General features: G+C 45.5%; 1 protein-coding gene and 2 long non-coding RNA genes across 3 annotated transcripts; 2 read left to right on the forward strand and 1 right to left on the reverse strand.

Annotated features, from left to right (window-relative positions):
• Positions 1–3,169: 3,169 nt before the first annotated feature.
• On the reverse strand, positions 3,170–11,376 carry LOC120886677 (uncharacterized). Its single transcript, XR_005729756.2, has 2 exons — positions 11,231–11,376; positions 3,170–5,751 (listed from the first exon to the last, which is right to left on the reverse strand). It is a non-coding gene; the product is annotated as an uncharacterized LOC120886677 (long non-coding RNA).
• A 388-nt stretch (positions 11,377–11,764) lies between these two features.
• On the forward strand, positions 11,765–15,160 carry Fos (Fos proto-oncogene, AP-1 transcription factor subunit). The gene is made up of 4 exons (XM_005321248.4): positions 11,765–12,074; positions 12,838–13,089; positions 13,477–13,584; positions 13,708–15,160. Exons 1-4 carry the CDS (start codon positions 11,934–11,936, stop codon positions 14,347–14,349), a joined length of 1,143 nt encoding a protein of 380 aa, XP_005321305.1. The 5' UTR covers positions 11,765–11,933; the 3' UTR covers positions 14,350–15,160.
• An 8,233-nt stretch (positions 15,161–23,393) lies between these two features.
• Positions 23,394–25,364, forward strand: LOC120886539 (uncharacterized). Its single transcript, XR_005729547.2, has 2 exons — positions 23,394–23,738; positions 25,055–25,364. It is a non-coding gene; the product is annotated as an uncharacterized LOC120886539 (long non-coding RNA).
• The last annotated feature ends 2,590 nt before the right edge of the window (positions 25,365–27,954 follow it).

Genomic DNA, 27,954 nt, shown 5'->3' on the forward strand with positions numbered 1-27,954 from the left:
AATGTTGATAAGTGCTCTAATGAAAAACCTAAGGTGGAATGAGGGCTTCTAAGAAGTTCTTAATTTTGCCTGGGAATTATTTTGACCTCAAAGCCAAAGGGTGATTTATTTCACTGTTTTTCTCAGGGGTAGTACATGAGGATGTGACATTTGGCGTTTGAGATCCGGACAAAGAGTAGGATAAGTTAAGTAGAGTGGGGAGGTGGGGACAGAGAACACATGTACACTCATTAATTCTATGCTACCGTGCCTTTGAGGCCAGGACTGCCAAAGAACAGGAGATGATTCCTGCATCAGAGGTTTACAATCAGATTGAATTTGGTCCTTGGTTGCCCGTGCTTATCCCACTTCCTAAGAATCACTAACGGTTGCTATTAGCTGCTCCGCTTCCCGTGGTCCACATTGCCTGGAACAATTAGTTCCAAATACAACAGGAATAACCTCTCTGGGAACTGAGCGTGGCTTCTTGTCCTTGCTGTAATGAAAATCACCCTAGTGCCCCCCAAGAATGTGTCAGCATACATTTGCTGCTGGATTTAAATAATCAAGCCTGGATGGAATAATTCACCTCTCTCCAACACACACATCAGCCCACTTTTCTTTTTGCTACTGACTTCCCCCTCTCGTTTCAGTTTTAATGGTCTCCTTATGTCATTCCCATTAACATGTTTTCACAGCCTGGTTCATATTCCAGCTATGAAATAGTTCACATAGTTCAGAGCAGACATAATATTTACAGGAACTAAAGATGGGTGGATTCTGATAGTGGCTCGTGGAATGGTCTCCAGTTTGGTTAAAATAACAAAGAATTCAAGGAATGAGTGCTTTGAGTTTACTTCCCCTTAAGCCTTCCAAATACACTTGCTTGAATCCTGTGTAAAGATCAGCAGAATGCAGGGGAGTGGTGGCCCGGGTGAGAAAGCTGGATTTGTTCAGTGCTCTGCTGTTTTACAGCACAGATCCTAAGCTGAACTCTGTTTATTGTCAATTGCTCTCCAACAAAGGGTAAAATGGAATGCGCCTGTTTTCACATTCCTGTAAAAAGGGGCCCTGGAAGACCTCAAAGCCAAAGGGTGATTTATTTCACTATTTTTCTCTGCTTTCATTAAGACTCTAAGCTATGGAGAAGGATCTTACCAACCATCATAGTAGTGTGGTACCATCTAGAAGAAGAATCTCGAAGGGCTGTGTTTGCGTGAGAGTGAAATACAACTGTCCATATCCTGTCTGAAGTTTAGGGACAGCTCAGGAGGAAACTGAGTTGGGAGGAGCAGGGTAATTTCCAAATTTAGTAGCACAGTTCCAAAAGTTGGTATTCAAGGTCTAGGGGAGGGGGAGTTGTCAGCCAGTCACCTGATAGGGCCCGAAGGGTCCCCTGCAAGTTCCGGTGGCTGCAGAGTTGTCAGGATCATATCTTGGGTTCCTAACGCCTTAACCTCACACTGAGACGCATTTCCTCTGCCCAGATGCTCTGCTACCTGTTCTTCAGGGGCCAGTTCCTGCTTATCATTCATTTCTCATGGCAAATGTCCCTCCTGCTATCCAAAATAGCAACACAGTTCCTATAACATATCCTCTCATTTTGATAACCTACCCAGCATTTACTTTTTTTTTTTTAAATAGGGATTGAATCAGGGTACTTTACTGCTGAGCTACATCCCCATACCTTTTTATTTTGAGACATAGTCTCCCTAAATTGCTGAGGCTGGCCTTGAACTTGTAATCCTTCTGCCTTAGACTCTCAAATTGCTGAGATTATAAGTGTGCACCACCATGTGCTACAGCATTTACTTTTTTTTTTTTAAGAGAGAGAGAAGTTTTAAATATTTATTTTTCAGTTTTTGGTGGACACAACATTTTTATTTTATTTTTATGTGGTGCCCCTGCGCATGCCAGGCAAGTGCGTTACCGCTTGAGCCACATTCCCAGCCCAGCATTTACTTTTATTTGATGCTTTTGTTTGTTTTCTTGTTTATTCATTACTAGACTGTAACCATCACCTTACAAGTAGTGTCTATATTTTCTATGCATGCCAGTGGCTTGCACATAGTAGGTGCTCAATAAAGGTGTTGATGGAGGCATAAAAAATAGAATACTTGACTCTGTACAATTTGAATTAAGGCTGAATTAACTTTGCAGGGGCCCTATCCCAGTACCTGTAGGTAATTGTTTTTTTTGGCTCTTATACAAGGAAATAACATTTTTGAGGCATGTGAAACTTCTTTCTCCCCTGAAGGGAACTCTGAAACCAATGGAAAAATAGAAAGCAGGCTAGAAATATCTGATAAGAATACAACTAAATTAATCTCAAATGAGATATGTGATAGAAACACCTCAGGCCTGCTCTTATCTGAACTTATAATCTAAAACCAAATCAATGTGAAACTCTTTGGCTTTCTCCATCATTATTCTCTGGTCAGTTTACCATGTGGCCAAGGAATGGGTCAGAAAGGCGGGGATGGTCTGCTGTGGCCTGGAGCCGTCATGCAGTCAGCCTGTTTGGTGGCCAACGAGAAGAGTGTGAGTTGAAGAACATCGTGGCTTTGGTTGTTGCTGGATTTTGTTTTAGTTTTGGTTTCCCCAGCCTATTGCACACCCCCTTAATCCTCTCTTTTCCAAGTTGTAAGCTTAGACAGACACCAGTTGGGTGAAGCCTCAGGTTCAAATGATCTTAACTTAGATATTGAAATGTGAACAGCAAAAGAATTCCCAAGTCCTCACCAACTGTGAAGTTTTCCATTCACAGATAGCAAGGTCCAGGTAAAAGCAGTCTTTACCCACAGACACCCTCTGGGCAGGTAACCCATGGTTTATTCCAAGCCACCTGATGAATCTGGAGAAGGGAATAGAATGGCCCGGTCAAGTAGGGGCTCCTCCCATTCCTTCATGTTAACCAATCTGGAACAGGCAGGAGCACGTGGAGTGCTGTTTATAACAGCAGAGACCAGCTTGGCCCAGATGGGGCTGATGTAGGAGATGTAGCCAGGCCTCAGGTGGGCCTCTGCTATGTGATACTCTAGTCCTCTGTTCTGTGCAATTCAGACAGTCAACAAATACTGCCCTGGTCCCAGTCCTGTGCCCAATCATGGCTGGATTGCTCAAGAAGTCAGGTCAGCACGTGCTGGGGCAGGGGTGGGGGGGAGCTCCAGAAAGAAACAGGAGAGCTGGATCCATTATTTCATTTATTGAGAGCTCTGTGTTGGGTAAGGCACTGTTCCTGGCAACGGGGAAACAGTGAGTCCCGCAGGTCAGGGATTCCTGCATGATTTTGGCATACTCGTAATTTTTTTAAATAAAATCTTATTCCACAATTCAATATTATTATTTTCTTAATTACTTGAGGGTATAGTCTAATTGTTCTAGTGCTAAGGCCATAAAAGTTGTATTATACTCTGTAGCCAGTACTTTAAACTAAATACTTAGATATTTACTTTTATGCCCCGTTTTTTCCTAAAATGTCACTTGTAAAATTATCCTGAATTAGGACAAGGATTGTGGCTCAGTGGTAGAGCACTTGCCTAGCATGTGTGAGGTACTGGGTTTGATCCTCAGCACAACATAAAACATAAGCAAATAAAATAAAGGTATTGTGTCAATCTCTAAAAAAAAAGATAGTGAGATAGAAAGAGATAAGAGAGAGAGAAAAAATATTTTAAAAAACTAATCTGAAGTTTTGGAGAAACATATGGGATATAACCCTCCCTCTCTCTCTTTTTCTGTGCAGTCCTGGGGATCAAACCCAGTGCTTCATGCATGCTAGGGCTCACTGACATCATTTCTATAAGGGGTGGCTATAGATTTAAAATTAAAGCACCTCATACCCTCCTAGGCTGCAAGTGTGAAGTGTTCTATGCAGTTCTAAGGTTGCTTGTTCCTCTTGGTGTTATAAGCATCTAAATTATTATACCTGATAACAGCAGTGCCAACTAGAGTTTTGTTTCTCCTTACTTGAGGGGGACATAGGTAAGAAGTCACCCGTCGTATCCTTTTGTCCAAAAAGGAGAATCCATGATCCCTCTTAACCACAAGGACAATCGCTGATGAGCTTTCTGTTTAACATTTATTCATTCCACAAACATTTGCTGAGTGTCTACTAGTGTCAGGAAGTGAGGCCCTGAGGATGGATACCTACCGAGTAAGACGAGGCCCCAGTTCTGGAGAAGCTTATGGCTGAGGGGAAGACAGACAATGGAAAAGTGCCTGCCCAAACAGACAGGGTATCACAGTGATAAATGCTCAATAGGAAAGAAATCCAGGTAGTGTGACACAAAGTGACAGAATGGGACAGACTGAGGGGCAAGGAGGAGGAGTGATGCAATGTACAAGGGGGTGGGGCAGGCTTCCTGGAGAAGGGGATATTGGTATGAGGAAGAGTCAACATGTCACAAACGGGGGGCGGGGGGGGGGGGACAGTGGGTACCTCAGACCAGCGCCAGTGGCAGAACCCACTTGGCAGATTTAAGGAAGAGAAAGAAGGACGGGGTGAGGAAAAGAAGTTCAGAAGAGGCTGGAAGGCTTGGTAGAGCTGGATCCTACAGACCAGAGACCCCCGGGAGGGAGTGCAGATGTGTCCCTGTGTGTCATTCCATAAGTGAGACTCTAAACAGGTGGGACAAAAGGTCTGTTCAGGTTTGTGATTTAATTTAGAGCCCCCCCCCCCACTCCCAAGGTGGAGAGCAGATCCTGTCAGGGTCTGGTCTGTCCTGGTCTTAACTTGAAGACCTCGCAATCCAGGGTGGGCCAGAGTCTGAAGGTGAAATCCTTAGCGGAGTTATTTTTGGAATTTCACGAGTGATCCTTAACTGGTAATCCTCCAGGTAAAACATCAGTGGAGAACTTCAGACCTCCTCTGGGAATTGCAACTGGAAGCCTCTTTGCATTAAACAAAAGTTGTCACAAGGATGAAGCCATGCTCTATGGATCAGAAGCCTAACTCTGAATTCCTTGATACCCATCATGATTTTCCTGGTTTAGGATATTTTTTTTCCCTTTGCATTACAGTGATCAATTGTAACAATCTCTTTAATGTTGTTCTTGATGCTTGGATGTGGTGGCACATGTCTGTAATCCCTGCAATTTGGGAGGCTGAAGCAAGAGAATCACAAGTTTGAGGCCAGCCTCAGCAACTTAGCGGGATCCTGTATTCAAAATAAAAAAATAGACAGGACTGGGGATGTGGGCTAGTAGTAAGTGCCCTAGGTTCAATCCCTAATACTGCAAAAATGAATCAAAACTGAAACCCTCTTGTAAAGTAAGATGGTGGATAAGATATCTTGACACTGAGCGCGTCATGTGCCAGCTCTTTCAAGATACCCACAGCCCTGCCCATGCCAACTGTGAGATTTTCTCATGGGCTGGGAGCCCTGCAGTTGAGGTTGCTCAGTCAGGGTGTGTTGTTATCCTACAGGTTTAGTGACGTAGGTGGGGCTCCTTTGGGATTGCAACAGTTAAATCCAGCAGAGCCACAGAAGGTCACTTTAGGACATTTGAGGAGCTGACACCCAGAGAGGCCCACTTGCCTGCTGATGGAGCACTCTTGTTTCTGTAGGGTCGGTGTGGCAGATGAACCAGTGTGGGACCAGTGGCGGAGAAAGATGCCGCTGGCTTGGGCTGAATTGCGTCAGTCTTTGGCACCGCCGCTGGACCCCAGTTTCCTCAGCTCCAGATGGAGTGTATCCCAGGAACCACACAGAGCTTTGTTTAAATGCTCACATTAGCAGCAGGACGGGGATCCCATTGAATCATCATCTCCTGTCAAAAAGCCAAGAGTTGTTCAAAATGAAAACAGCATTTTTTTTTTCCCCTAAAGAGGCTAAATCACTAGGACTAATTAGTCTGGGTGGTGGTGTGTGTGTGGGGTGGTGATGGTGGTAACTCTGCCTCCGCTGTTCTAAATAGGGGCAATGTTTTTATTCACAGTCTGAAGCTTAGGGGGAGTAACCTTGACCTCTAAGGCTCCGCATTGAGCTCACATGTGTGTGAGTCCCATAGGAAGGAATCAGGGAATGCTTCTCTCCCTTGTTGGGTCCAGACATTTAGAATGAATAAATTAAAGGGTGCTGCTGACACAGTCATTGTCATTGCAGACAATGTGGTGTTTATATATGGACACTGACTATCTTTCTCATAGGGCTCGATAACAAGGGTGAGTTTGATCCTTCATCATGAGCCACTGGGATATTACACATAGGCTGCATCTACTGAAAATAGCACAAGCATCTTGTTATTTTTTCTTTCCCAATTTTTGCCTATTCATACACAAGAATAAAAGACAGCCTATCAGCCCTTCCAAAGATTTAAAGAACACTATTTCCTCTCTAAGTACTCATCAAGAACAATCATCCATGTTCTCCTTGCCTGGATGAGGACATTCAGTCATTCATTCAACAGCTATTTATTGAACACCTACTATGTGTCAGGCACTGTCCTAGCTGCTAAGTGAACATGAAGGAGACAAAGGCCAAAAGTTGTCAGACAAGTCTAAGAAGTGACTTCCCCAAGTCCCTGGAGGAGTTGATTTTGGTGTATGCATCTTCCTGACTTCTGGTCCCATGCTCTGACCACAACCCTTCACCACTAGACCACACTTCCCCAAATAAATAGCTACTTCTGCCTGCTAGGGACAGGCTGTGTGCGGCAGCATTTACGTAGGCGGCACAAGACAGCAGCCTTTCACTTAATGTTGCAATAATACCAGGCTAAACAATGTGCACCCAAATGCAAAAGTTATCCAACAGCTTGATGTGGGCCAGGTCTCTTTATTCAGCTGTCATAGGGAGCGTGCAAAATAGGAAAAGCCCATATGTGATAAGGAAAATCTACTGAGGAAAGAGGAGTTTGATTTCACTTTGGATTAAAATCAGGTGTGAGCTTCTATTCTCTTCACTTTTGGATCCCCAGATAGGAGGAACTCAGTTTACATAGATAATCACTTATATGTAGGTTCTGGTCACATGCTCAAACTTGTCCACAGCATGGAATCTCTGCCCTGCTGGAGGGCAGCTCCACGCTCACAGAGGCACACACACCTGTCTCAAAGTCACTCTAACCTTTGCAAGTGGCAAAAATAATTTCACATATGGGATCTGATTTGTCTTTATTTTTAGACTCTATTTTGTAAACTCCATTTTTTTTAAGCTTTATTCTTTCTTTTTCCTGGGGATTGAACTCAGGGGTACCTAAGCACTGAGCTACATCCCAGCCCTTTTTATTTTTTATTTGTAAATAATGTCTTGCTAAGGTACTAAAGGCCTTGCTAAGTTGCTGTGGCTGGCCTCAAACTTGGAATCCTCCTGCCTCATCCTCTCAAGTAGTTGGGATTAAGGCATGTACCACTATGCCTGTCTAGCTTTATTTTATTTTTAATTGACATAATAATTACATATATATGGGCTGGAGATATGACTCATTGGTAGAGCGCTTGCCTAGCATGTGCAAGGCCCCAGATTCAAGCCCAGCACCAAAAAAAAAAAAAAAAAAAAGTTATACATATTTACGGGGTACAAAATGATATTTCGATACATGTATAGATCCTGGAATGATTGAATCAGAGTAATTAGCATCTTCATCACTCAAACATTTATCATTTCTTTGTGGTAAGAACAATTAAAATCCTTTCTTTTAGCTATTTTAAAGTATACATTATTAACTGTCACCACACTATGCAATAGGACACCAAAATTTACTCCTCCTATCTAATTATAGCTTTGTACCGGATGTCCAGCCTGTCCTCTTTCTTGCCCACCTCCCTCCTCAGCATCTTTCTCTTCTCTACTTCCATGAGTTCAACAGCTTTAGTTTCCATGTTTAAGTGAGTTACTATGGTATTTGCTCTGTGTCTGGCTTATTGTACTCAATGTCCTCTAGATTAACCCATTTTGTTGCAAATGGTGGAATTTCCTGTTTTTTTTTTTTAAGGCTGAATAGTACTTCATTGTGAATGTACAGTTCATTTAAAAAAAATCCATTTGTATATTGATGGACACTTAGGTTGTATCTTGGCTATTGTGAATAATGCTGCTGTGAGTACAGGTATGCAGACATTCCTTCAGCATACTGATTTTCCCCCTTTGGGTTTATATCCAATAGTTGGGTGGCTGGATCAACTCTTTTTATTCTTTTTTTTTTTTTTTTTTTTAAGAGAGAGTGAGAGAGGAGAGAGAGAGAGAGATTTTTTTTTTTTAATATTTATTTTTTAGTTCTCGGCGGACACAACATCTTTGTTGGTATGTGGTGCTGAGGATCGAACCCGGGCCGCACGCATGCCAGGCGAGTGCGCTACCGCTTGAGCCACATCCCCAGCCCCTCTTTTAATTCTTTATTTAAAATTTTTACTATTGCATGTATTTTTCCTGTGCTGGGGATTAAACACAGAACCTTGAACCCAGTAGGCAGGCGCTCTACCATTAAACTACATTTCCAACCCATTCCACTTTTAAAAATGTGATTCTGCTGTCCTTGAATGGATACCAGGAGTAGACTGAGATAGAAGCATATCTTAGAAGGATCACAGTTCGAATGTTAATGGGGCAGGAGGGTGGGGGGGTTCTGAGGTTGTATTATCTTTTTAAAAATATTTATTTTTAAGTTTTAGGTGGACACAATATCTTTATTTTACATTTATGTGGTGCTGAGGATCAAACCCAGTGCTTGGTGCATGCTAGGTGAGTGCTCTCCCACTGAGCCACAACTCCAGTTGTATCATCTTATCCCACTGCTCTGGTTCCCTAGATGTCACTCTCAGCCCTTTTTAATCCTTATCATTTCAATACCCAGAACACAGAGGATCTAGGCCCTGTCTCTGTGTTGAAGTTACTTCCTTGGGACCTGTCTCCAAACCCTCTTTGTGTTCCATGGCACCTTGTTCTTACCTCTGTCAAGCCATTTGCTGCTGCCAAGAAATTCTCTATTGAGTTGTCTATGTTCCCCATGAGTTGGATTCTCTCTGAGGGTAGGGACAGGACCACCCTGTTTATTATAGTAGACACCAGCCCCCAGCCCAGAGCCAGGCTAAGTTAGGTTCTTTGTTGCTGTTGTAGATGGACACAATATCTTTAATTAATTAATTTATTTATTTATTTATTCACAGCCTCAGTCTCTATTTATTTATCTTTGTATGTGGTACCAGGTATAGAAACCAGGGCCTCACATGTGCTAGCCAAGCTCTCTACCAATGGCCACAACCCCAGCCCCCATGTACGGTTTTGATAGTTCTTTGTTAAATAAATAAAAGAAAGAATGAACGGTGGTCTGTCTTTTTCAGAGGAGAAATGTATTAAGTCTTCAACTCTCTGGTCATAGTGGTTCCAGAAAGGAAAGAGTTAAGCTTTCTGGAGGAGACAGGCTCAACACAAGACCCCCTTTCCTTTTTTTTTTTTTTTTTTAATTGGCAAAGGCAGGATAGGTGATACATGAGATAAATCCTGGGTATAAAATCTCGACACATCTTTTAGGTGTTGACCTGAGCTGTTTCAGACCTGAAGGGGAAGTAAATCAAATCATTCTAGGTTTTTCTCTTAAGTGGTTCTGAGATTCAATTGTGAGAATAGAAGGCAAGGCCAGACCCAGGAATTCAAGACTTGACCTACTTTGTCGAAGCTAATAATAAGAGGAGAAATAAATTTGCCTTCATAAACTCTCTCTCTCTCTCTCTCTCTCTCTCTCTCTCTCTCTCTCTCTCTCTCAAAATCAAGGTCGGTGGGATAGCCTAACAGATGATAGAATTAGCAGAGCAGAAGACCCCGAAGAATTGCCTTAGGATTCAGGGGACCTCCAAAAAGTCTGTTAACGTGGGCCCCCACCGCGCACCTTTTTGGTGAGGGAAAAAAAGCGTCTACATTCCCATCAACATAAACCAATGACATACAGTGATGAAATTCTGTTTTCACCTCTGCCTGTGACAGGGAATGCAAAAATAGCAAGTGGCCCAGTTCCACGAATCCCCGCCTCCCTGCCCTCGCCGCTCCCGCCGGGTTCGGATCTCTAAGAATGGAGGTTAGCGCATCAGCCCGCACTAGAGGCGCTCAGCCCCCGGACTCGGCGGGTGATGTCAGGCGGCGGGAGCGGCCGCAGCCGGGACAGGGAGGCCGCGGCCCCTGGGGAGCGGGGAGGGCGGGTGGCCTCGCTGGACCGACGGGCGCACCCGGCCGCGCGGCGTCGCCTGGCGACGGCCCTGGCGGCGCTGTGTTGCTGTAAACAGCAGCTTCCCTGTTACTATCTATAGCAGAATCGCCTGGCTCCCGGGTGCGGCGGCGGGAGGCAGGTTCGCGGTTCCGCTCCCCGCGCACCAGGAACGGTCTGCCCGCTGCCCTATTGTGCCTTGTCCACTGTGGGCCCTGTGTCCAGGTCCAAAGTGTGGAAGGCGGGACACAGGGGCTCTGCAAGGGACCTGCGGCGTATTGCCCTAGAGGTAGCCAGCACGCTGGGACTGATCCAGGGCAGTGTGACCCCGGTTGTCCTTTGCTGCGGGGCAGGAGATTGGGGGCATCTGGGGGTGTGGTACACTCTGGGGCATTTTCCCTCCCCCAAACCTCATTTTTCAGGATGAGGAAATGGCCACATAGCCGCGCTGGGGTCCCAGCGACCAAGGTCTTCTGTCTGGGCACTGCTGGGCACTGTCCTTCCAGTCCCCCAGTCCTCCCCCCTCCAAGTTCGAGCTGGAAAATCACCCGCTGCTGCCTCCCGGTTAGCGCAGCTTCCTGGCGGGACCGAAGCAGTCCCCATCTCCCCAGCGCGGACTCGAGTTAGATCACCCCACTTATCATCCCACCTTGTAACCCTCGATTGGACACTTGCCTAGATAACGCAATTGCGGCCCCACTCCGCGGTCTCACTCCCCAGCCCCAGCCCAGAAGAAGGCAAACGACCCCTTCTGACATTCTAGCACCGAGGTTTTGCACAATGTTTATCGGATAGTGTCTCAGATTTGACAATAACACTAATATCTCCACATACGACTAAGAAAAAACTGCGCTATCTTCCTTGAAAAGAAACGAACGAATGAATGAAGGAATGAATGAACCCACATCAGCGATAAAGCAGGTTATCGTATTCTTACTTTGGATCCTCCACTTTCTGCTTCAAAACGCAGTCCTAGTGTTGCTTGAGCCCAGGGACTCAAGGAGAGGACTGAGGGTCTGATTTCACAATTCGCATTGAATTAGGACTAAGGGAATGGGGGTAGGACGCATTCGTCCGGGAGCAGAGGCTTCAAGCCCTCAGCGCCGAGTACCTGTTTCTCCTATACCTGTCCCCAGTTTCTGGACAGTGCTAAAGAGGCGGCTGTCATCCCGTCTCTTCCGACCTCGGGAACAAGGGTCCGCATTGAATCAGGTGCGAATGTTCGCTCGCGTTCTCCGCCTTTCCCGCCTCCCCTCCCCCGGCTGCGGGCCCCCGCCTCCCCCAGCGCTGCACCCTCGGTGTTGGCTGCAGCCAGCGAGCAGTTCCCGTCAATCCCTCCCCCCTTTACACAGGATGTCCATATTAGGACATCTGCGTCAGCAGGTTTCCACGGCCGCTCACTGTAGTCGTGGGGGGAGTTATCCCCGAAATCCCACACATGGAGGGGTCCAAGAGACCCCTAAGACCGGAATGCAAAACGTTCATAGGATAAGAACACACAGGAAGACAGGAACAAGTGGCTACGAGTGCGGCGGAAGTGACAAGCCGGCCACAGAGGCACTCAAGAGCACGCGCTTTCCCCCGAGTGCCTCAGTGGTTGCGACCAGTGACGTATTAGCTCATTCATAAAATGCTGTTATAAAAGCGGTGGCTGCGGCGCCTAGTACTCCAACCGCATCAGCAGCGAGAAGCCGAGACTGAGCTGGCGGCGGCGCAGCGAGCGAGCAGTGACCGCGCTCCCACTCAGCTCTGCTCCACAGCTCCCACCCTTCTCCGTCCCTTGGTCCCTCTCCCGGCTTTCACAAACCGTGACAATGATGTTCTCGGGCTTCAACGCCGACTACGAGGCGTCATCCTCCCGCTGCAGCAGCGCCTCCCCGGCCGGGGACAATCTCTCCTACTACCATTCACCGGCCGACTCCTTCTCCAGCATGGGCTCTCCGGTCAATGCACAGGTAAGTTGGATTCGTGCCGCTGTGGGACCTGGGACTTTGTGTCTCCGGGAGGAAAAAGCGGGTGGGATGCTCAGGGAAAACAGTCGGGGTCTCCCTTTAGCTAGCGAGGGAGGTTGCCGCGATTGGAGCAACCCTAACTTGGGAGCTCGGGACTTGTTCTCAGCACTGGCACGCTTGTCATAGTAAGACTTGGATCCCCTTTCCCGCTGCAGGTTCATCCTGAGCAGCCTCTGGTCCGCACTCCATGACTTGTCCCTGACATTAGCTGGGCAAACGTGTCCCAAGCAAAGGCTCGCTAACTAGAGCCTGGATTCTCCCGGGAGGCGGCAAAAAGTGGCAATCCCCTCCTTCCCGTGGCAGCCTGGAGCAGGAAGGAGGGCTCAAGGAGGAGGGTGCAGCGAGCGGGTGTGTAAGGCAGTTTCATTGATAAAAAGCGAGTTCATTCTGGAGACTCCGGAGCGGCGCCTGCGTCAGCGCAGACGTCAGTGATATTTATAACAAACCCCCTTTCAAGCGAGTGATGCTGGAGGGATAACGGGAACGCAGCAGCAGGATGGAGGAGAAAGGCACTGCTCTGCGGACTTCTTGGGAGGAAAGGGAGAGAGTTTTCATCCAGAATGAGAAGCTTTTAAGATGAGCAGTCCATAACAGGACCGTGTCTCTCCCTCTGTCCCCCAACTGCAGGCGGCACTAACTCTGCTCTCCCCACCTGTGTCTGGAACACGCTCGCTCACGTCAGCTTTCCCCTTCTGTTTTGTTTTAGGACTTCTGCACGGATCTGGCTGTCTCCAGTGCCAACTTCATCCCCACAGTGACTGCTATCTCGACCAGCCCGGACCTGCAGTGGCTGGTGCAACCCACCTTGGTCTCCTCCGTGGCCCCATCGCAGACCAGAGCTCCTCACCCCTACGGAGTCCCCACTCCCTCGACTGGGGCTTACTCCAGGGCTGGAGCGGCAAAGACCATGACAGGCGGCAGAGCGCAGAGCATCGGCAGGAGGGGCAAGGTAGAACAGGTGAGGAGCTCTTCTGTATCTGGGGACAGAGGAGGGGCAGTGGAGATGCCGGAACAAGGTAGAGAGGAGGCAGCCCTAAAGAAATTGCCTGCACTTCCTGACCCTGCCTCCAAGCCCTTTCCATTAGAGTCATACTTAGTCCTGCTCCAAGAAGTGCCCTCTAGTTTCTTCCCAGATAGTTTCCTACCTCATGTTTTAGCTTGGGCTCTTCTTTGTTCCCCTGCTGAGAATCTTACTTTAAATGCAGGTCACACCCAGCTTGCAACTGCAGGTTAGAAATGGCTTCAGAGAGGTGCCAGGAAGCTGCCAGAGCCAGTTTTATTGGGGCCAGGGAATGCAGGTGATGGCAGACACTGTTACTGAATGCTGTTCTTTTTAAAATTTTAGTTGTCTCCTGAAGAAGAAGAGAAAAGGAGAATTCGAAGGGAAAGGAATAAGATGGCTGCAGCCAAGTGCCGGAACCGGAGGAGGGAGCTGACTGATACCCTCCAAGCGGTAGGTAGATCCTCTGGGTCACTCCTTTTAAAAAGTTAGGGACAAAGTTGGAGATTGGGCATAGGGAGCAAGGCCCTTGAGGAAGACTGTGCCTTATGCTGTCCTTCATCCCCCTGTGTACAGGAGACAGACCAACTCGAAGATGAGAAGTCTGCTTTGCAGACTGAGATTGCCAACCTGTTGAAGGAGAAGGAAAAACTGGAGTTCATCCTGGCAGCTCACCGACCTGCCTGCAAGATCCCAGATGACCTGGGCTTCCCAGAAGAGATGTCTGTGGCATCCCTGGATTTGAGTGGGGGCCTGCCAGAGGCTGCCACTCCAGAATCTGAGGAGGCCTTCGCCTTGCCCCTGCTCAATGACCCTGAGCCTAAGCCATCGGTGGAGCCTGTCAAGAGCATCAACAGCATGGAGCTGAAGGCTGAGCCCTTCGATGACTTCCTGTTCCCGGCATCATCCAGGCCCAGCGTCTCTGAGACCGCCCGCTCAGTGCCAGACATGGACCTGTCTGGTTCCTTCTATGCAGCAGACTGGGAGCCCCTGCACAGTGGCTCCCTGGGGATGGGGCCCATGGCCACAGAGCTGGAGCCCCTGTGCACCCCGGTGGTCACCTGTACTCCCAGCTGCACTACTTACACGTCTTCCTTCGTCTTCACCTACCCCGAGGCTGACTCCTTCCCCAGCTGTGCGGCTGCCCACCGCAAGGGCAGCAGCAGCAATGAGCCCTCCTCTGACTCACTCAGCTCACCCACGCTGCTGGCCCTGTGAGCGGGCAAGGAAGGGGAGGCAGTGGGCACTCACAGGTGCCCCTGCCCCAGTTGGTGCATTACAGAGATGAGAAACACGTCTTCCCTCGAGGGTTCCTGTAGACCTAGGGAGGACCTTATCTGTGCGTGAAACACACCAGGCTGTGGGCCTCAAGGACTTGAAAGCATCCACATGTGGACTCAAGTCCTAACCTCTTCCGGAGATGTAGCAAAACGCATGGAGTGTGTATTGTTCCCAGTGACACATCTGAGAGCTGGTAGTTAGTAGCATGTTGAGCCAGGCCTGGGTCTGTGTCTCTTTTCTCTTTCTCCTTAGTCTTCTCATAGCATTAACTAATCTATTGGGTTCATTATTGGAATTAACCTGGTGCTGGATATTTTCAAATTGTATCTAGTGCAGCTGATTTTAACAATAACTACTGTGTTCCTGGCAATAGTGTGTTCTGATTAGAAATGACCAATATTAAACTAAGAAAAGATATGACTTTATTTTCTAGTAGATAGAAATAAATAGCTATATCCATGTACTGTAGTTTTTCTTCAACATCAATGTTCATTGTAATGTTACTGATCATGCATTGTTGAGGTGGTCTGAATGTTCTGACATTAACAGTTTTCCATGAAAACGTTTTATTGTGTTTTTAATTTATTTATTAAGATGGATTCTCAGATATTTATATTTTTATTTTATTTTTTTCTACCTTGAGGTCTTTCAACATGTGGAAAGTGAATTTGAATGAAAAATTTAAGCATTGTTTGCTTATTGTTCCAAGACATTGTCAATAAAAGCATTTAAGTTGAATGCCACCAAATTCGTGCTCTTTTCTTTTCGTTCTGGGAGTTTTGTAAGATTCTGAAAGGTATTATTGGAGACCAGTTTGTCAGGAAGGGTAGCTCCTGGAGGGGGACACACCCCTCTGTCTGATCCCTTACCAAAGAGGAGAAGGAAACTAGAGAGGCAATTTTACAAATATGTGTCTTCACATTGCATTGCTGAAATTCTCTGCTTTCTGGCTCTGGGGGCAGAAATCTGTCCAGTAGGTTCTGTGTCTTTCTGCTTCTTTTTCTGTTTTGGTAGCAATGGGAGAAATGTTTAAATCTAGTTGTGCCGACTCTAAATTCAGATGTTTTAATCTTAAAGGACTCCTTTGAACAAACAGAGCTAAGTTTTGCATACACCAGTTTAACTTAAAAAAAAAATGTGGTGCAGTTGATTGAGCTCAGGTACTCACACAATGCTAAGCAAGTGGTTTACCTAGCCCTATTTTAAGTTTTGTATTTCTCAAAAAATTATGTGAAGGGATGCTCCTACCTTAAAGGTGAACAAAGTGAAGACTAGTTGGAATGAATGATTTTCTCAACATTCTACTGTGGGGATTAGAATCTTTACTTCCTACTCTTTGTCCAAACCATCAGGTTGAATTGCCTCTTAAAACTAGGTTTAGCTAGGTGTGGTGGTACACGCCTGTAATCCCAGTGGCTTGGGAAGCTGAGGCAGGAGAATTGCAAACTCAAAGTCAGCCTCAGCAATTTAGTGAGGCCCTGAGCAAGTTAGCAAGACCCTGTCTCTAGATAAAATACAAAAGGGCTGGGGATGTGGCTCAGAGGTTAAGTGCCCCTGAGTTCAATCCCTGGTATCATAAACAAAACAAAACTAGATTTAAGGGCTAGGGATGTGGCTCAGTGGCAGAATGCTTGCCTAGCAGGCACAGAGCCTAGGATTCAATCCCCAGCACCACAAAATAAATCAACAAAAGTCCTGCTAATTAAAAAAACCCAAAACAATAACTAGTTTAAAAAAAGTTTTCACTTGGTTAAAAAAGCCCCAACTTTTTAGTCTTTAGCTCTAACTTAGTTGGCATATTTTATTCTCAAAAGGAAAAGAGGACTATTGTCCTATCCCTTGGTAAAAAGTGCTTTGTGATTTCTGAAGTTGCTTTAACATTAGGAACAAGCTAATGAATTCTTGGCTCCAAGAATTCAAAAGAGATCTCAAAGAGCACAAATAAGGGCTGATCATTCTGTAAATAAAAAGTTACATAATCGCTCAGTAAGAAGTCAACATGACTATGAATAAGTTTTAACTTAGAAACTTTATCATCTTAAAGAAGAACATGACCTTTGTCTGGGACACCTCTGGTAATGGGGCACTTACACGCACATGTACAAACCATAAAGAGAGACGACTGTGCCCTTCTACCCTGGCTCTCAAGTGTCACACAGGCACCAAGCTTGAAAGCCAGAGAGCAAGTTTCTACACATGCTGGGTGGAAAGGGAGCTTCAAGGCCAGTCTCCTAATGCTTAGGTGATAATGAAAATCACTGGGTGGTCACAGAGTATCATACTCGATCAAGTTAAAAGTTTTAATTTGAAATGACAGTTCTATTAAACTTGTTCTCACCTATGATCCCCTGCTCCTCCCATGATAATTGACATTTGAAAGCAACTTACTTATGGCTCTTTGGAGCTCTCCTACCTCACGCAATGTTTGTGCACTATTTTTGCCAGTTTGGCATTAATGAAAGCTGCCTTGGGCTCATTGTTTACTGTTCAAAGGGTAAATACCTTATAGTTTAAAAATATGACCTAAGTTAATTACACACTAATGTAACTAACATTTGAATTGGAAATAAAAAGGTGATATGTGTGCATATTTGTATATAATATATATTATATATATATATATATGTATGTGTGTATATTTATATGTATATATATATATATATATCTTATAGGGAACCCTGCTGCATCCCTTATGTGCATAGTAATAATAGGAGGAAGAAGGAAGAAAATTTCACAGATAGAGAAGGGCAGCTGGACTCGGACATCCCTGAACATCACATGACCTCACTAATGGCCTCTGGCTACCCCATGCTGACTACAGAGGGATACTATTGCTTTCCCTTTGACAGACTGGACAGAACTTTTCTCTAACTCACCGTAGCCCAGGCTGTCCCATTGACAAGAATTTATTAAAGCAAGGAATCTCTTTAGCAGGCTTCCTAGAGGTCACAGGGTCCCCCACAGGATTGACACTCTGCCAAGCTTCCTTCGGATCCCATTTTTATGGTGTGGAGAGAAGAAATTCCATCTCTTGCTAGCCAAAGGACTCCTTCCAAATTCTCTTTTCCTGATTCAGGTTCAACAACTACGGCGGATGATTGACATTGGAAATTTCAATTTTCTTTTAGAAAAGACTTTGACCTCATAAGATATAGTCTTACACTAGTCTCAACAAAACAACCATGTCATCAGGGTATGGTGGTGCATGCCTATAATCCTAGCCACTCAGGAGGCTGAAGGAGGAGGATTGCAAGTTGGAGGCCAGCCTGGAGAACTTCCCGAGAGCCTGTCTCATAAAATAGAAAGGGCTGGGGATAAAGTTTAGTGGTATAGCTTGCTTAGTATGCGTAAGGCTCTGAGTTTTATCCCTAATATGGCCAAAATAAAATAAAACAAAACAAAAACTGTGTCAGGACATCACCGTTAAAAACCTTAATACAAGACATCCATATATCATAGAAGTGGCTGGGGGGTCATTTCCTTCTGGGGACTGTCCAGTTTAGCTCACTAGTGGATCCTCAAGCCTAGCTTAGGACCTGGCACATAGCACAGTGTTAATGAATATGTTCTCTGTGGGTGAATGAATAAATTACACACTGTTTCTACAAGCAGAAATGCATTCTACTCAAATTCTTTAATTTCTATTCCTGGCTCTAATAGGATGTTAGGCAATGGGGATTTCACATCTTTTTTGTTTGGCCAGAAACAACACCCCACTTCCATCCTTGGTTGGTGGAATTTCTCCACTGCCTTCCCCGGATCACCTTGATCAATTCAAGTTCAATGTGAATGCCAGTGCGCTCTGGCTCAAAATTAATTTTATACAGGGCTGGGGATGTGGCTCAGGCTGGGGATGTGGCTCGGGCTGGGGATGTGGCTCAAGCGGTAGCGCACTTGCCTGGCATGTGTGCGGCCCAGGTTCGATACTCAGCACCACATACAAACAAAGATGTTGTGTCCGACGAAAACTAGAAAATAAATATTAAAAATTTTTTCTCTCTCTCCCTCTCTCTTTAAAAAAAAATAATTTTATACAGACAGAGGGTAGAAAAAAAACATATTTATCTCTGTAGAATTGTGGATTATGGATACTATATTGTCTTTGCACATCTTTGCATCATGTGCAATTATCAAATTAAAGAGAAGCATTTAACAATTTGTTCTAATAACAGTCATTTTGTACCAAGAAGTGGCTGGGGGGTCATTTCCTTCTGAGGACTGTCCAGCTTAGCTCACTAGTGGATCCTCAAGCCTAGCTTAGGACTTGGCACATAGTGCTGTGTTACTGAATATGTTCTCTGTGGGTAATATAATCATATATATATATTATTATATATAATATATATGAAATATAATATATAAATAATATAATTTATTTACTTCTACTCCATGTGTGAGTGGAAATAAATAAATTATATTATTTTTAATTAACAGACAAAGAAGAAACTAAGGCACAGTAAAATTCTCAGATGATTAAGGAAATTACCTAAAGTTTCTATCCAGGATCCCTTCTGCACATAGTCTTTCCCCTGACTATCTCATTCTGCTTTGTTTTTTCACAGCAAGATCACTGTGTGCAATATAAATCTATGTTTTCTTTTCCTTTATAAAATTTTACGCCCTATTACCATCAAAGTGTAAGTCCAATGAGAATAGGAACTTTTCTGTCTTGACACTTCTGTGTTCTTTTGAATAGAAGAATGCAGATGAAAATTACAAAAGTGTGTGAAGGGAGCCAGCTAGAACTTAGATGTGAAAATTAACTGTGTACTTCATAGATTTCTTCCATAGTAGAAGAGCATGCCTCTTTGTTGAAAAAGTTTTGTTTTTTGTTTTAGATGGACACAACACAATGCCCTTATTTTTAAGAGGTGCTGAGGATCAAACCGAGTCCCGCCCGTGCTAGGCGAGCAATCTACCGTTGAGCCACAATCCCAGCCCAGAAAAAGTTCATGTTAGGTTGGGAGTGTAGTTAGGTGGTAGTGTTTGTGTAGAGGTACTTATTCCCACCGGAGGAAAAGCAGATCAGAATACGTATTCCAACTGAGTTCAAAGTCTGAAGGGGTCTGATTAGATAGATTTCTATTTTTTTTTTCCTGGGTTTGATCCCCAATACACACAAACACACACACACACACACACACACACACACACACACACTTCTGTTAAATGTTCTACAATATTAAGATGAGAAACTATCTATCTTGGGAAAGAATGTTAAGGTTAAAAAAAATACAAGTAAACCACAGGTTTACTATAGTTTGAGGAATTGTTTCAACATCAAATGCAGAATGGACACCTATATAAATCTGGGAATAATCATCTTCAAAGAAACAAAATAATATTTTTCATTTTAATTGATGTAAAATACTCAGACTATCATACAAGTTGTTTGAGTTTATTGGTTCCTAGCAACCCGTATGCTAAATGATAAAGCCTATAATTTAGACTGCATCAGAATGAAAGAATAAGGGTTAGAAATTACCATTTTCAACATCAATGTCATTATCATTGTCATAATTTGCTGAAAGTATATCCAGACTTGAGGAAAGGCATGTGGGAATAAGGTGCATTGAATCCTGATGACTGAGTTCAAAAGTCTGAAGGGTCTGATTGGGTAGATTTCCATTTTCTTTGCACATAGGTAAAAGCATCCAAAATATAAACCAGTTTAGTTGCAACACAATTCATTTCAGTGGTTCCACACACCCACTTATGGACTAAACTAAGCTGCCTTTCCTTTGTCCTAGAAGCATTATTCAGTTGCTTAAGAGGAGGCAGAGCAGAAAGGACTCTGGCTATTGTCCCAAAGAGGCTGCTTGGCCTGATGGCCATCATCTCTACTTAATTAATAAGCTCTTTTTACTTTCAGCTCATGCTGCTTGTGTTTGTTTAAATCAGATGATTAGGTCTAAGAACCCACAGGGGTTTAATTGTAGGTTACATTAGAAGTAGGCCCTGGATGGGGATAGAGTTGAGTGGTAGAGCGTTTGCCTAGGATGCTGAGGCCAGGAGTTCAATCCCTAGCACAGCAAACAAGAAAGCACCAGAAGCAGGTCCATATGAAGAAGGCCTTGTTAAAAGGGTCAGAAGCAAAAGGCAACACCTTTATCCTATAGGTAAATGCCACACGCTCCAACTAAGTTGTTGCCATGTTTACTTTAGAGAACAAATTATGGTCAGATCTACAGGCTTTTTGGTTGATCATGTGACTTTAATCATAGCTAAACTTATCAAGATGATACAATAAATGATCTGGATTTGAGAAATTGGGTCCAATAGAAGAGAGTGGTCCAGAGCACAGACTTAGTTTTGAATCCTGGCTCCTTGAGCTTGGGCAAATTCCTTAATCTCTCTGCATCTTAGTCTCCCTATCTGTAAAATGGAGATGATAATTGTGTTCACCTGTTGGGATATTGCTGTATACAACAAATAAGTTGGTATGTATAAGTGCTTATTACAGTACCTGGGCATGTAGGAGTATACTAGAAGGGTTAGCTGTTATTATCTTTATACTTTAGGAAGATGGGGTTAGTGGAGCAAACATGGCTTTATTTAATAAAATTTAAAAAATTCTAAGCTGGTGCAATGGTGCATTCCTATAATCCTAGCTCTTTGGGATACTGAAGTAGGATGATCATAAATTCCAGGCCAGCCTGGGCGGCTTAGTGAGACCCTGTCACAAAAAAAAAAAAAAAAAAAGGTGGGGGGAGCTATGGGTGTAGCTCAGTGGCAGAGTGCCACCAGGTTCAGTGCACAGTAACACACACACACCCACAGTTTCTAAGTGTCTACTGTCTATCAAATGTTGAATTCAGATATGAACAAGACACAGTCCTCTTTTCAGAATATGTGGTCTAGTAAGGGAGAAAAACAGACACCTAAATACAAACATTATAATATACACTGTAACAACAAAAATCAACATCAGTTACAGGGGATGAATGGAAGAAGGAGTGATGTACCCTACTTGGGGAAGTCTCTAGTGACCTCTGAACTGGGCTTTGAAGATGGATGGGGTTTGTAAGTGGCTGGGTGGAGAGATTCAAGGCAGAGGACTAGAATTGTATAACCACAGACTCATAAAACAATGTATTTGGTTTTGCTAGACTATAAAGTGGTGGGGGAGGGAAGGGAGTGTGGGGATGTAAATTACAGAACATTGCATTTGATTTCATTTACATCAGTATTGCAGCATCAAAGTGGAGGAGGCTAGAGACAGGTCAAGAAGAGGTAACTGTGGCCAGAGCACAGAGAACCTAGCATTTACTAGTTTAGTTGTGTGAAGGCTGAACTAAGGTACTGGTGGTGGGAATGGAGAGTGAACAAGAGGTAATTAAGGAGTAAGACTGTCAGGACTCGGTGATTGAGTGGATGTGGGAGGTGAGGGACAGTGAGGAATCCAAGCTCATTCCCACATTTACCAGGCTTGACACACAAGGATGCTTGTGGTTCCACCAATGACTTTGTGACTATAGGAAGAGGAACAGGTTTAGGGTATACAAAGGTAAGTTCCATGTTGTACATGTTGGGTTGTTATGCCTGTGGAATCCAGGGGGAGGTGAAGTCCACGGTAATTGCACAACAGAGGTTCTAAGATAGGAATTCATAGGGCTTATCTGGAGGCACATGCTTGGATGGAACCTGGAGGCTTAGAATAAAATATTCATCATGGCTAACATTTCACACGTACCTGTTATGTTCCAGGCCATGCTAAGCACCTTATAGGCAATGCTAAATCAGAGATCATATTTGTTTTGTAATCATAGTGGACATATAATAATTATCTTGTCAAATGAATTCTCTCATTTAATCTTCATGACAATCTATGAGGCAGACATTATTAGTATTCTCATTTTACAGATGAGGAAAATGATCTAGGGAAAGCTTAAATAAGAGAGATTTGAGATTTGTGACTCTAAAGCCCGGAGTGTTTAACTACATTACCAGAATGCTAAAATCAGTCCCTATGATGTATTTATGTGATCAGACCTCTTTGGGATTGCTTCCCATGCCATATCAGAGGAGGGCTTAAAAAAAAAATCTCAAAGCTACCTTTCAATTTCAAAACTCTGATGACATCCAATGACTGCTATAGAAATGCTTCAACGGGGCCAACAATGCCTCATTCATAGATGTTCGATGCTTAGCTAGAAATACTGGCTATGCTCTGCTTTGACAACCCCTTGCATTCCTCTCTTGGAGCCTTTTTAGAGTGGAATGCCCTAGCAGTGTATGCAGCACTATGTGGTGTACCAAGCACAGAGAGGTTGGAGTGCTTCGTCCCAGGTGCAGGCAGTGATGGTGTATATTTGTGTTTTGTTTTCCCTTAATAATTCCCATAACTACTCTTTAAAGAGGTTTCTGTTATTATCCGTAGTTTTATAGGTAATGATACAGTGCGATCTGCTCAACATCATCCAACTGGAGTGGCAGAGCTGGAAGTGGAGCTCCTGGCAGCCTGGCTCCAATGCCCGCACTCTTTGCCACTAGTAAGGAGAAAAAAAGCAAAAGCAACGTCTCCAACAACCTTGCAGACCGAATGGAAACCCTCCGCAGTGGCTTGAGGGTTTCTTGCCATTCCTGACCCGCTCCAACCGGCTGCCGGGCAGAGGGAGAACTGGCTTCCTGGAAGCCTCCCAAAGGGATGTTGGGGCGCTCTCTCTGCTCGGCGTGCCCTCCTCCACCCTCTCCGCACCCTCTCCGCGCCCCCGCATTCGTCCACTAGGCCAAGGTTTCTCCAGGCCCTTCCCAGCTTCCGGCCTTTTGCTCCAGGCCAGGTCGCTGGGGCAGGCGGTGCCAGGAGCTCCCAGTCCTCTATTTACTGTTTGGTTTCCACGGTGACACGTAGGCGCCGTCAGCGCCTCCCGTCAGCGGCCCCGCAGCGCTGCCCCCACCCGGCGCCATGACGTCTGCCCGCCGCTTCCGCTCTGCCCATATTTGGCGCAGCCGCGGCGCCGCGGGTCGGGAGGAGGCTGGGAGCCGGACTCCCGCTGCGCCCCGCCCCCGGCAGGCCACGCCCCCGCGGAAAGCGGCGGAGGTCCGGGCGTCTCGGCCCGCTTCCCCCGAACCGGAGCGGAGGCGGGGCGGGGGCGCTGGCACCCTGGGAGGGGCCACGGTTCTTGTGGCTCGGCTCGTGGAGGGTGCATTGCAGACCTGGGGGACTCTCCGGTCTTCCTGGTGCGTGATCTGAGGTCACAATTTTTTTCTGTGTTTGCTCGGAAATCATGGGAACAGCCACCCCCAGCCTAACTGTGTTTTGAACACTTGAATTTAAAATTCTTGCGCATGTCGCAGTGGAAAGCTTTGAAGACCGAGGTTCTGGGGTCAGTATTGCTCCTTGGGGGATAAGTGACCTTGGAAAGGCCAGTTTCCTCTCCCTGGCCTGAGAACTGTGGGGGTGGGGTCGTAATGTTTGCCGCACTGTCACCAGGCTCGTGAGTGGTCTTCCATCAGTGTCTAAGGGCCCCCTCCCCGTGGCATAATTGGAGTATCGGTGGAGTTCTTCGAGGACCCCTACCGTTCTGATCCCTGCAGTAATTGGACTTGTGTGGCTCTTTGCGCTTTGCTTACATTAAGCGCTTAATTAACTTGAGTTACCGGGTGATTGAGTGAATCCCGGGCAGGTTTCACCTTCATAAGTCCGGATCCCCGCAATTCCTCTTACAGGAGGAGGAATATTGTGATGATTAATAATCGCGCGGCAGGGTTGCTGATGTAAAGCGATTTGCAGATGTAAAGGGCAATAAACATTCCTGAGAGGAATCCAGCGAGATTCCAGAAGTCTCTGTGGAACCGTGGGTGTGTACCGCCTGGCCCTGAAGGAGGAGGGCGGGGGCAGTGCCGCAGTGGCCACTGCTGGGGCAGCTAGTTGCAATCCCTGAGATGACTGGGGCCAATTCTTCGTGATGCCCGCTCCCCCATCCCCCATCCCCATCCCCTAGATCCTCTGGCCAAAGGAGCGAGCATTTGTTTTTCTGGATTTCAGCACTGGAAGGCACATCAGAGATTATTATCTAATACCTAGATATTTCACAAATGGGGAAACCAAGGCTCAGAGAAGTTGGTTCACCCGTCCAAACTTGCCCAGCTAGTTAGGAACAATAAAAGTCAAATTTCTGGCTTCAAACTGTGTCTTAGGTGATTCTAAATGTGTTCCTGTGGCTTCAGTACCCTGTGGCCTGGCTTACTTGGTAGGATGTAGACTTGGGCTAAATATTGACTTCAGTGCACCTAAAGGATGCCACTAACACATCTGCTGCCATACACAGCTCGCAGCATAACACCAGGGATGGGTGGTGGCCGAGAGGTATGTACTCCCTAAAGCTAATGGCATTCCTCCTTATCGTGGCTGGACTGGCTGTCCAGAGAGAGACCCTGGTCTAGGGAGTTGGCTGTTCTGGAACCAGTCTTGGACTAGCAGTTGATCACTTTCAAGATAAGCATTAAACTCTTGGAAACCATGATTGCAGCAGGAGGCTGGGTGGCCAGAGTCCCTGTAAACAAACCTGGTCCTGCTGATTGGAAAATCTTTTCATGTGCAGGAGGACCTGGTGGTGAGCGCCTCTTCATGTGTCTCCCTCTTTTCCCTCCCAGCTTCACCCAGTTTCCTCTCACACCGTCTTTCTTTTCTAACCTCCAGGCTGAATATGAAGGCTGCTTACACCGAGAAGACCAGTGCTCACCAGCTGCCGGCCCCCTGACCAGTTTGAGGAGGGGTCTGAGGTCCTTCGCCTTCGCCGATCCTAACTCGCAGCGATTAGCAGCAGAATAGCAGCTCTGCCACCTTGTGGTGGCGCGAGGCAGCGCTCGCTCCTCTGGTTCCAGAAAGGTCCCCGTGACGCTGCAGCCTGAGGCAGTTTTTCATTGTTCACCCCGATGGGTAGAGCGACAAAACAAACAAACAAACAAACAAACAAACAAACAAACAAACAAACAAGACCACAAGCCGATCTAGTGTTTCCTCCCTCTGGTTCATTTCTGAGGATCTGGTCGATGCGGATGCAGGAAAACATTCTGTAGTTTCTCTTGCTAGGACAGTTTTTTTCCTTCTTTTAAATCAAAACCTAGCCCTGCTTTCAAACCCTAGTTTAAACTCCACCTCCTTCAAGATAACTTTTCTGACTCCTCCCCCGGACATCTTTTGAAATTCATCTATACTCAGATCCATCACACAGCATGGACTTATCTGCTGTCATTTTTACAGTTATTTCCTTGAGGTCCTCTGTGTCCATAGACACCATAGTGCTCAGCACAGGCCAGGGAACAAAAAGAGCACTTAATTTCTATTTCTATTTCTCCTTCTTCTTCTTCTTCTTCTTCTTCTTCTTCGTTTGCGGTGCTAGGGTTCTTTACACTGAGCTGTACCCCAGCTATTATTATTATTATTATTTTGCTAGGCTGTTCTTGGACTTGTGATCCTCCTGCCTTAGTCTCCAGAGTAGCTGGATTACAGGCCTGCAAGCTCTTGCTTCTTAATTGATTAATTTCTATAGATACATCTCTGAGCCTTTGCTTAGAAAAACCTTCTAGAACTCTTAGTTCTTTGTGGGAATCTAGATAGTGATCTAATCTAATGTGTCCTTGCACAATAAGTAGTTTCACAAAGCAGTTTCACAAGAGAACACCAAAACCACCCAGAGTGGGATGAGGAAGTTTGAAGTTTGAAGCAGACTCCCAGAAGAAGGAGGAGAGTGTCAATGTGGAAAGGTCAAAGGAGGAAGAATTGGTGGTGGTGGGGATCCTCTATCTCTGAGGCTGGAGAAAGGCAGCATAGGCTCTAGAGCCAGGTTTATGTCCAAACTCCACCATTTGCTGTGTGGCATTGGGGAAGTTAATGCTCCTCTCTGTGCCTCAGTTTTCTTAGGGCTTTGAATTGAGTTTTTATTTGTAAAGTGCTGGAATAGCACCTGGCACAAAATAAGTGTTATATAACTGTAAATGAATGGGGGAAATGGTATATTCTGTGGGTTCCCTTCTGCTCTGTCCTTTTGGGGTGATGCCTGAGCCTTGGGTCAGGCAGGTCTGATTGACTCTTATCTCTGTCTATAGCTGTGGGATCTTGGGCAGATCTCTCTTCTTTTTGGAGCCTCAGTTTTGTCATCTGTGAGGTAGGGGTAATTATGTCTCTCTCCAAGACTGTTATGTTAGAGGTTTGGAAAATGCCTGGTGCCTGAGGCATAATGAGCAGGAGCTAGAGCTATTACCGTGGATGAGAGGAGCCCCGTAGAAAGGGGAATTGAGTTTCCAAAATCTTTGAGGTTAAAAAAAGCGATTGAATTTGCCCAACAGCAGTAAGACCAGTTGGACATACAGAGCTGGGGGCTGGGGAGGTGGGCCCTGGGCCTGGGCCATGAGTAATTATCGCAGCATCTGAAACACCCAGGAATGGCCCGTGCATACTCTAGGAACATTTTCTGCTCCAGGGCTGTGCTGAGGGTGTGGACTCTGTAGGGCTGGATGCCAGGAGAAGTAGGTCCTCCTGCCCTCCTTCCCAGGAGGGGGCTATAGTAGGAGAGGCTAGGTGCTGGCAGGTCTAGGAAACCTGTGGTGGTTGTATGTGTGCGTGAGGGGCCTGTGTGTGGGAACAGCCCAGAGCCGTCCTACCCCACCTGGTGGACTCCTAGGCCTGGCATCTGCAGCTGCCAGCCCTGACTGAGACACCCCAGATCAGCTGTCAGCAATTATTGAAGGGTGGGGGGGAGGGAGGGTTATGAGAATCCCACGGATCTTAATCCCCTTCAACTACATAGGTGGAAAAGTACTAACTGGGCTGTGTGAATGCTGTATATTTCTTTGAGTTCTTTTCAAAGGGGAAGCTGGGTTGCGACATCAACAATAGGGTGTTGCAATCCCCAACATGTCGGGAATCACACTTAGGTCCCCACACTTGACGGCTCTTGTCCTCTGTGCTTCAAATTAGGCCAAGGATAGGGGCATCTACGGCTAAGTAATCTGTTATTCAGGCTTCCAGACAATCTGAGGCCCTGACAAACCACCTTTGGATTGCTTGGGGACCACAGAGGACTCTGGAAGCCTTCTTCCATATGCAAATTTCCAGCAATAGCATCAAAGGTGGACTCTGTTGAGAAGACCCCAGAGTGGGACTGTGCCTTAAAAGTGTCATAGAGTATGAAGGGTCATGAAGGTGCAAATTTTAATTGTCCCTGGGGAGAAGGGAATGTGCACTTATTTTCTTCTTTTTTTGCTTATCAGTACTTTCTGATTTTTTTTTCTTATTGTTTCTGGCAAGCACATATTGCTTTGTAATAAGGAAAAATATTTTTAAAATGTTCTCACCAGAGCAGTATGTCTTTCTTTCTTTTTATTTTTTTTTTAGAGATAGATAACAGAACATAATAAATGGGAAGTTGCAAACACCCGCTTGTTTTTAAATTTTTTTTTCTCTTTGCTTTGCCCTTTCTTTCCAAAGGAAATAGATTTCCTGGTAAAAACCTTTGAAAATGTTGGACAATAAAAAAAAAAAAAAGAGAGAGAGAGAGAAGTGGGGCAAAGTGGTACAAGCCTATAATCTCAGCTACT

The sequence above is a fragment of the Ictidomys tridecemlineatus genome, chromosome 5 (assembly GCF_052094955.1).
Source record: "Ictidomys tridecemlineatus isolate mIctTri1 chromosome 5, mIctTri1.hap1, whole genome shotgun sequence".
Taxonomy (NCBI): Eukaryota; Metazoa; Chordata; class Mammalia; order Rodentia; family Sciuridae; genus Ictidomys; species Ictidomys tridecemlineatus.

Coding starts and splice junctions, on each gene's coding strand:
- Fos (XM_005321248.4), top strand. CDS start 11,934: ATGATGTTCTCGGGCTTCAACGCCGACTACGAGGCGTCATCCTCCCGC. Junction 12,075..12,837: donor GCTCTCCGGTCAATGCACAG/GTAAGTTGGATT, acceptor GTTTTGTTTTAG/GACTTCTGCACGGATCTGGC. Junction 13,090..13,476: donor GGAGGGGCAAGGTAGAACAG/GTGAGGAGCTCT, acceptor TTAAAATTTTAG/TTGTCTCCTGAAGAAGAAGA.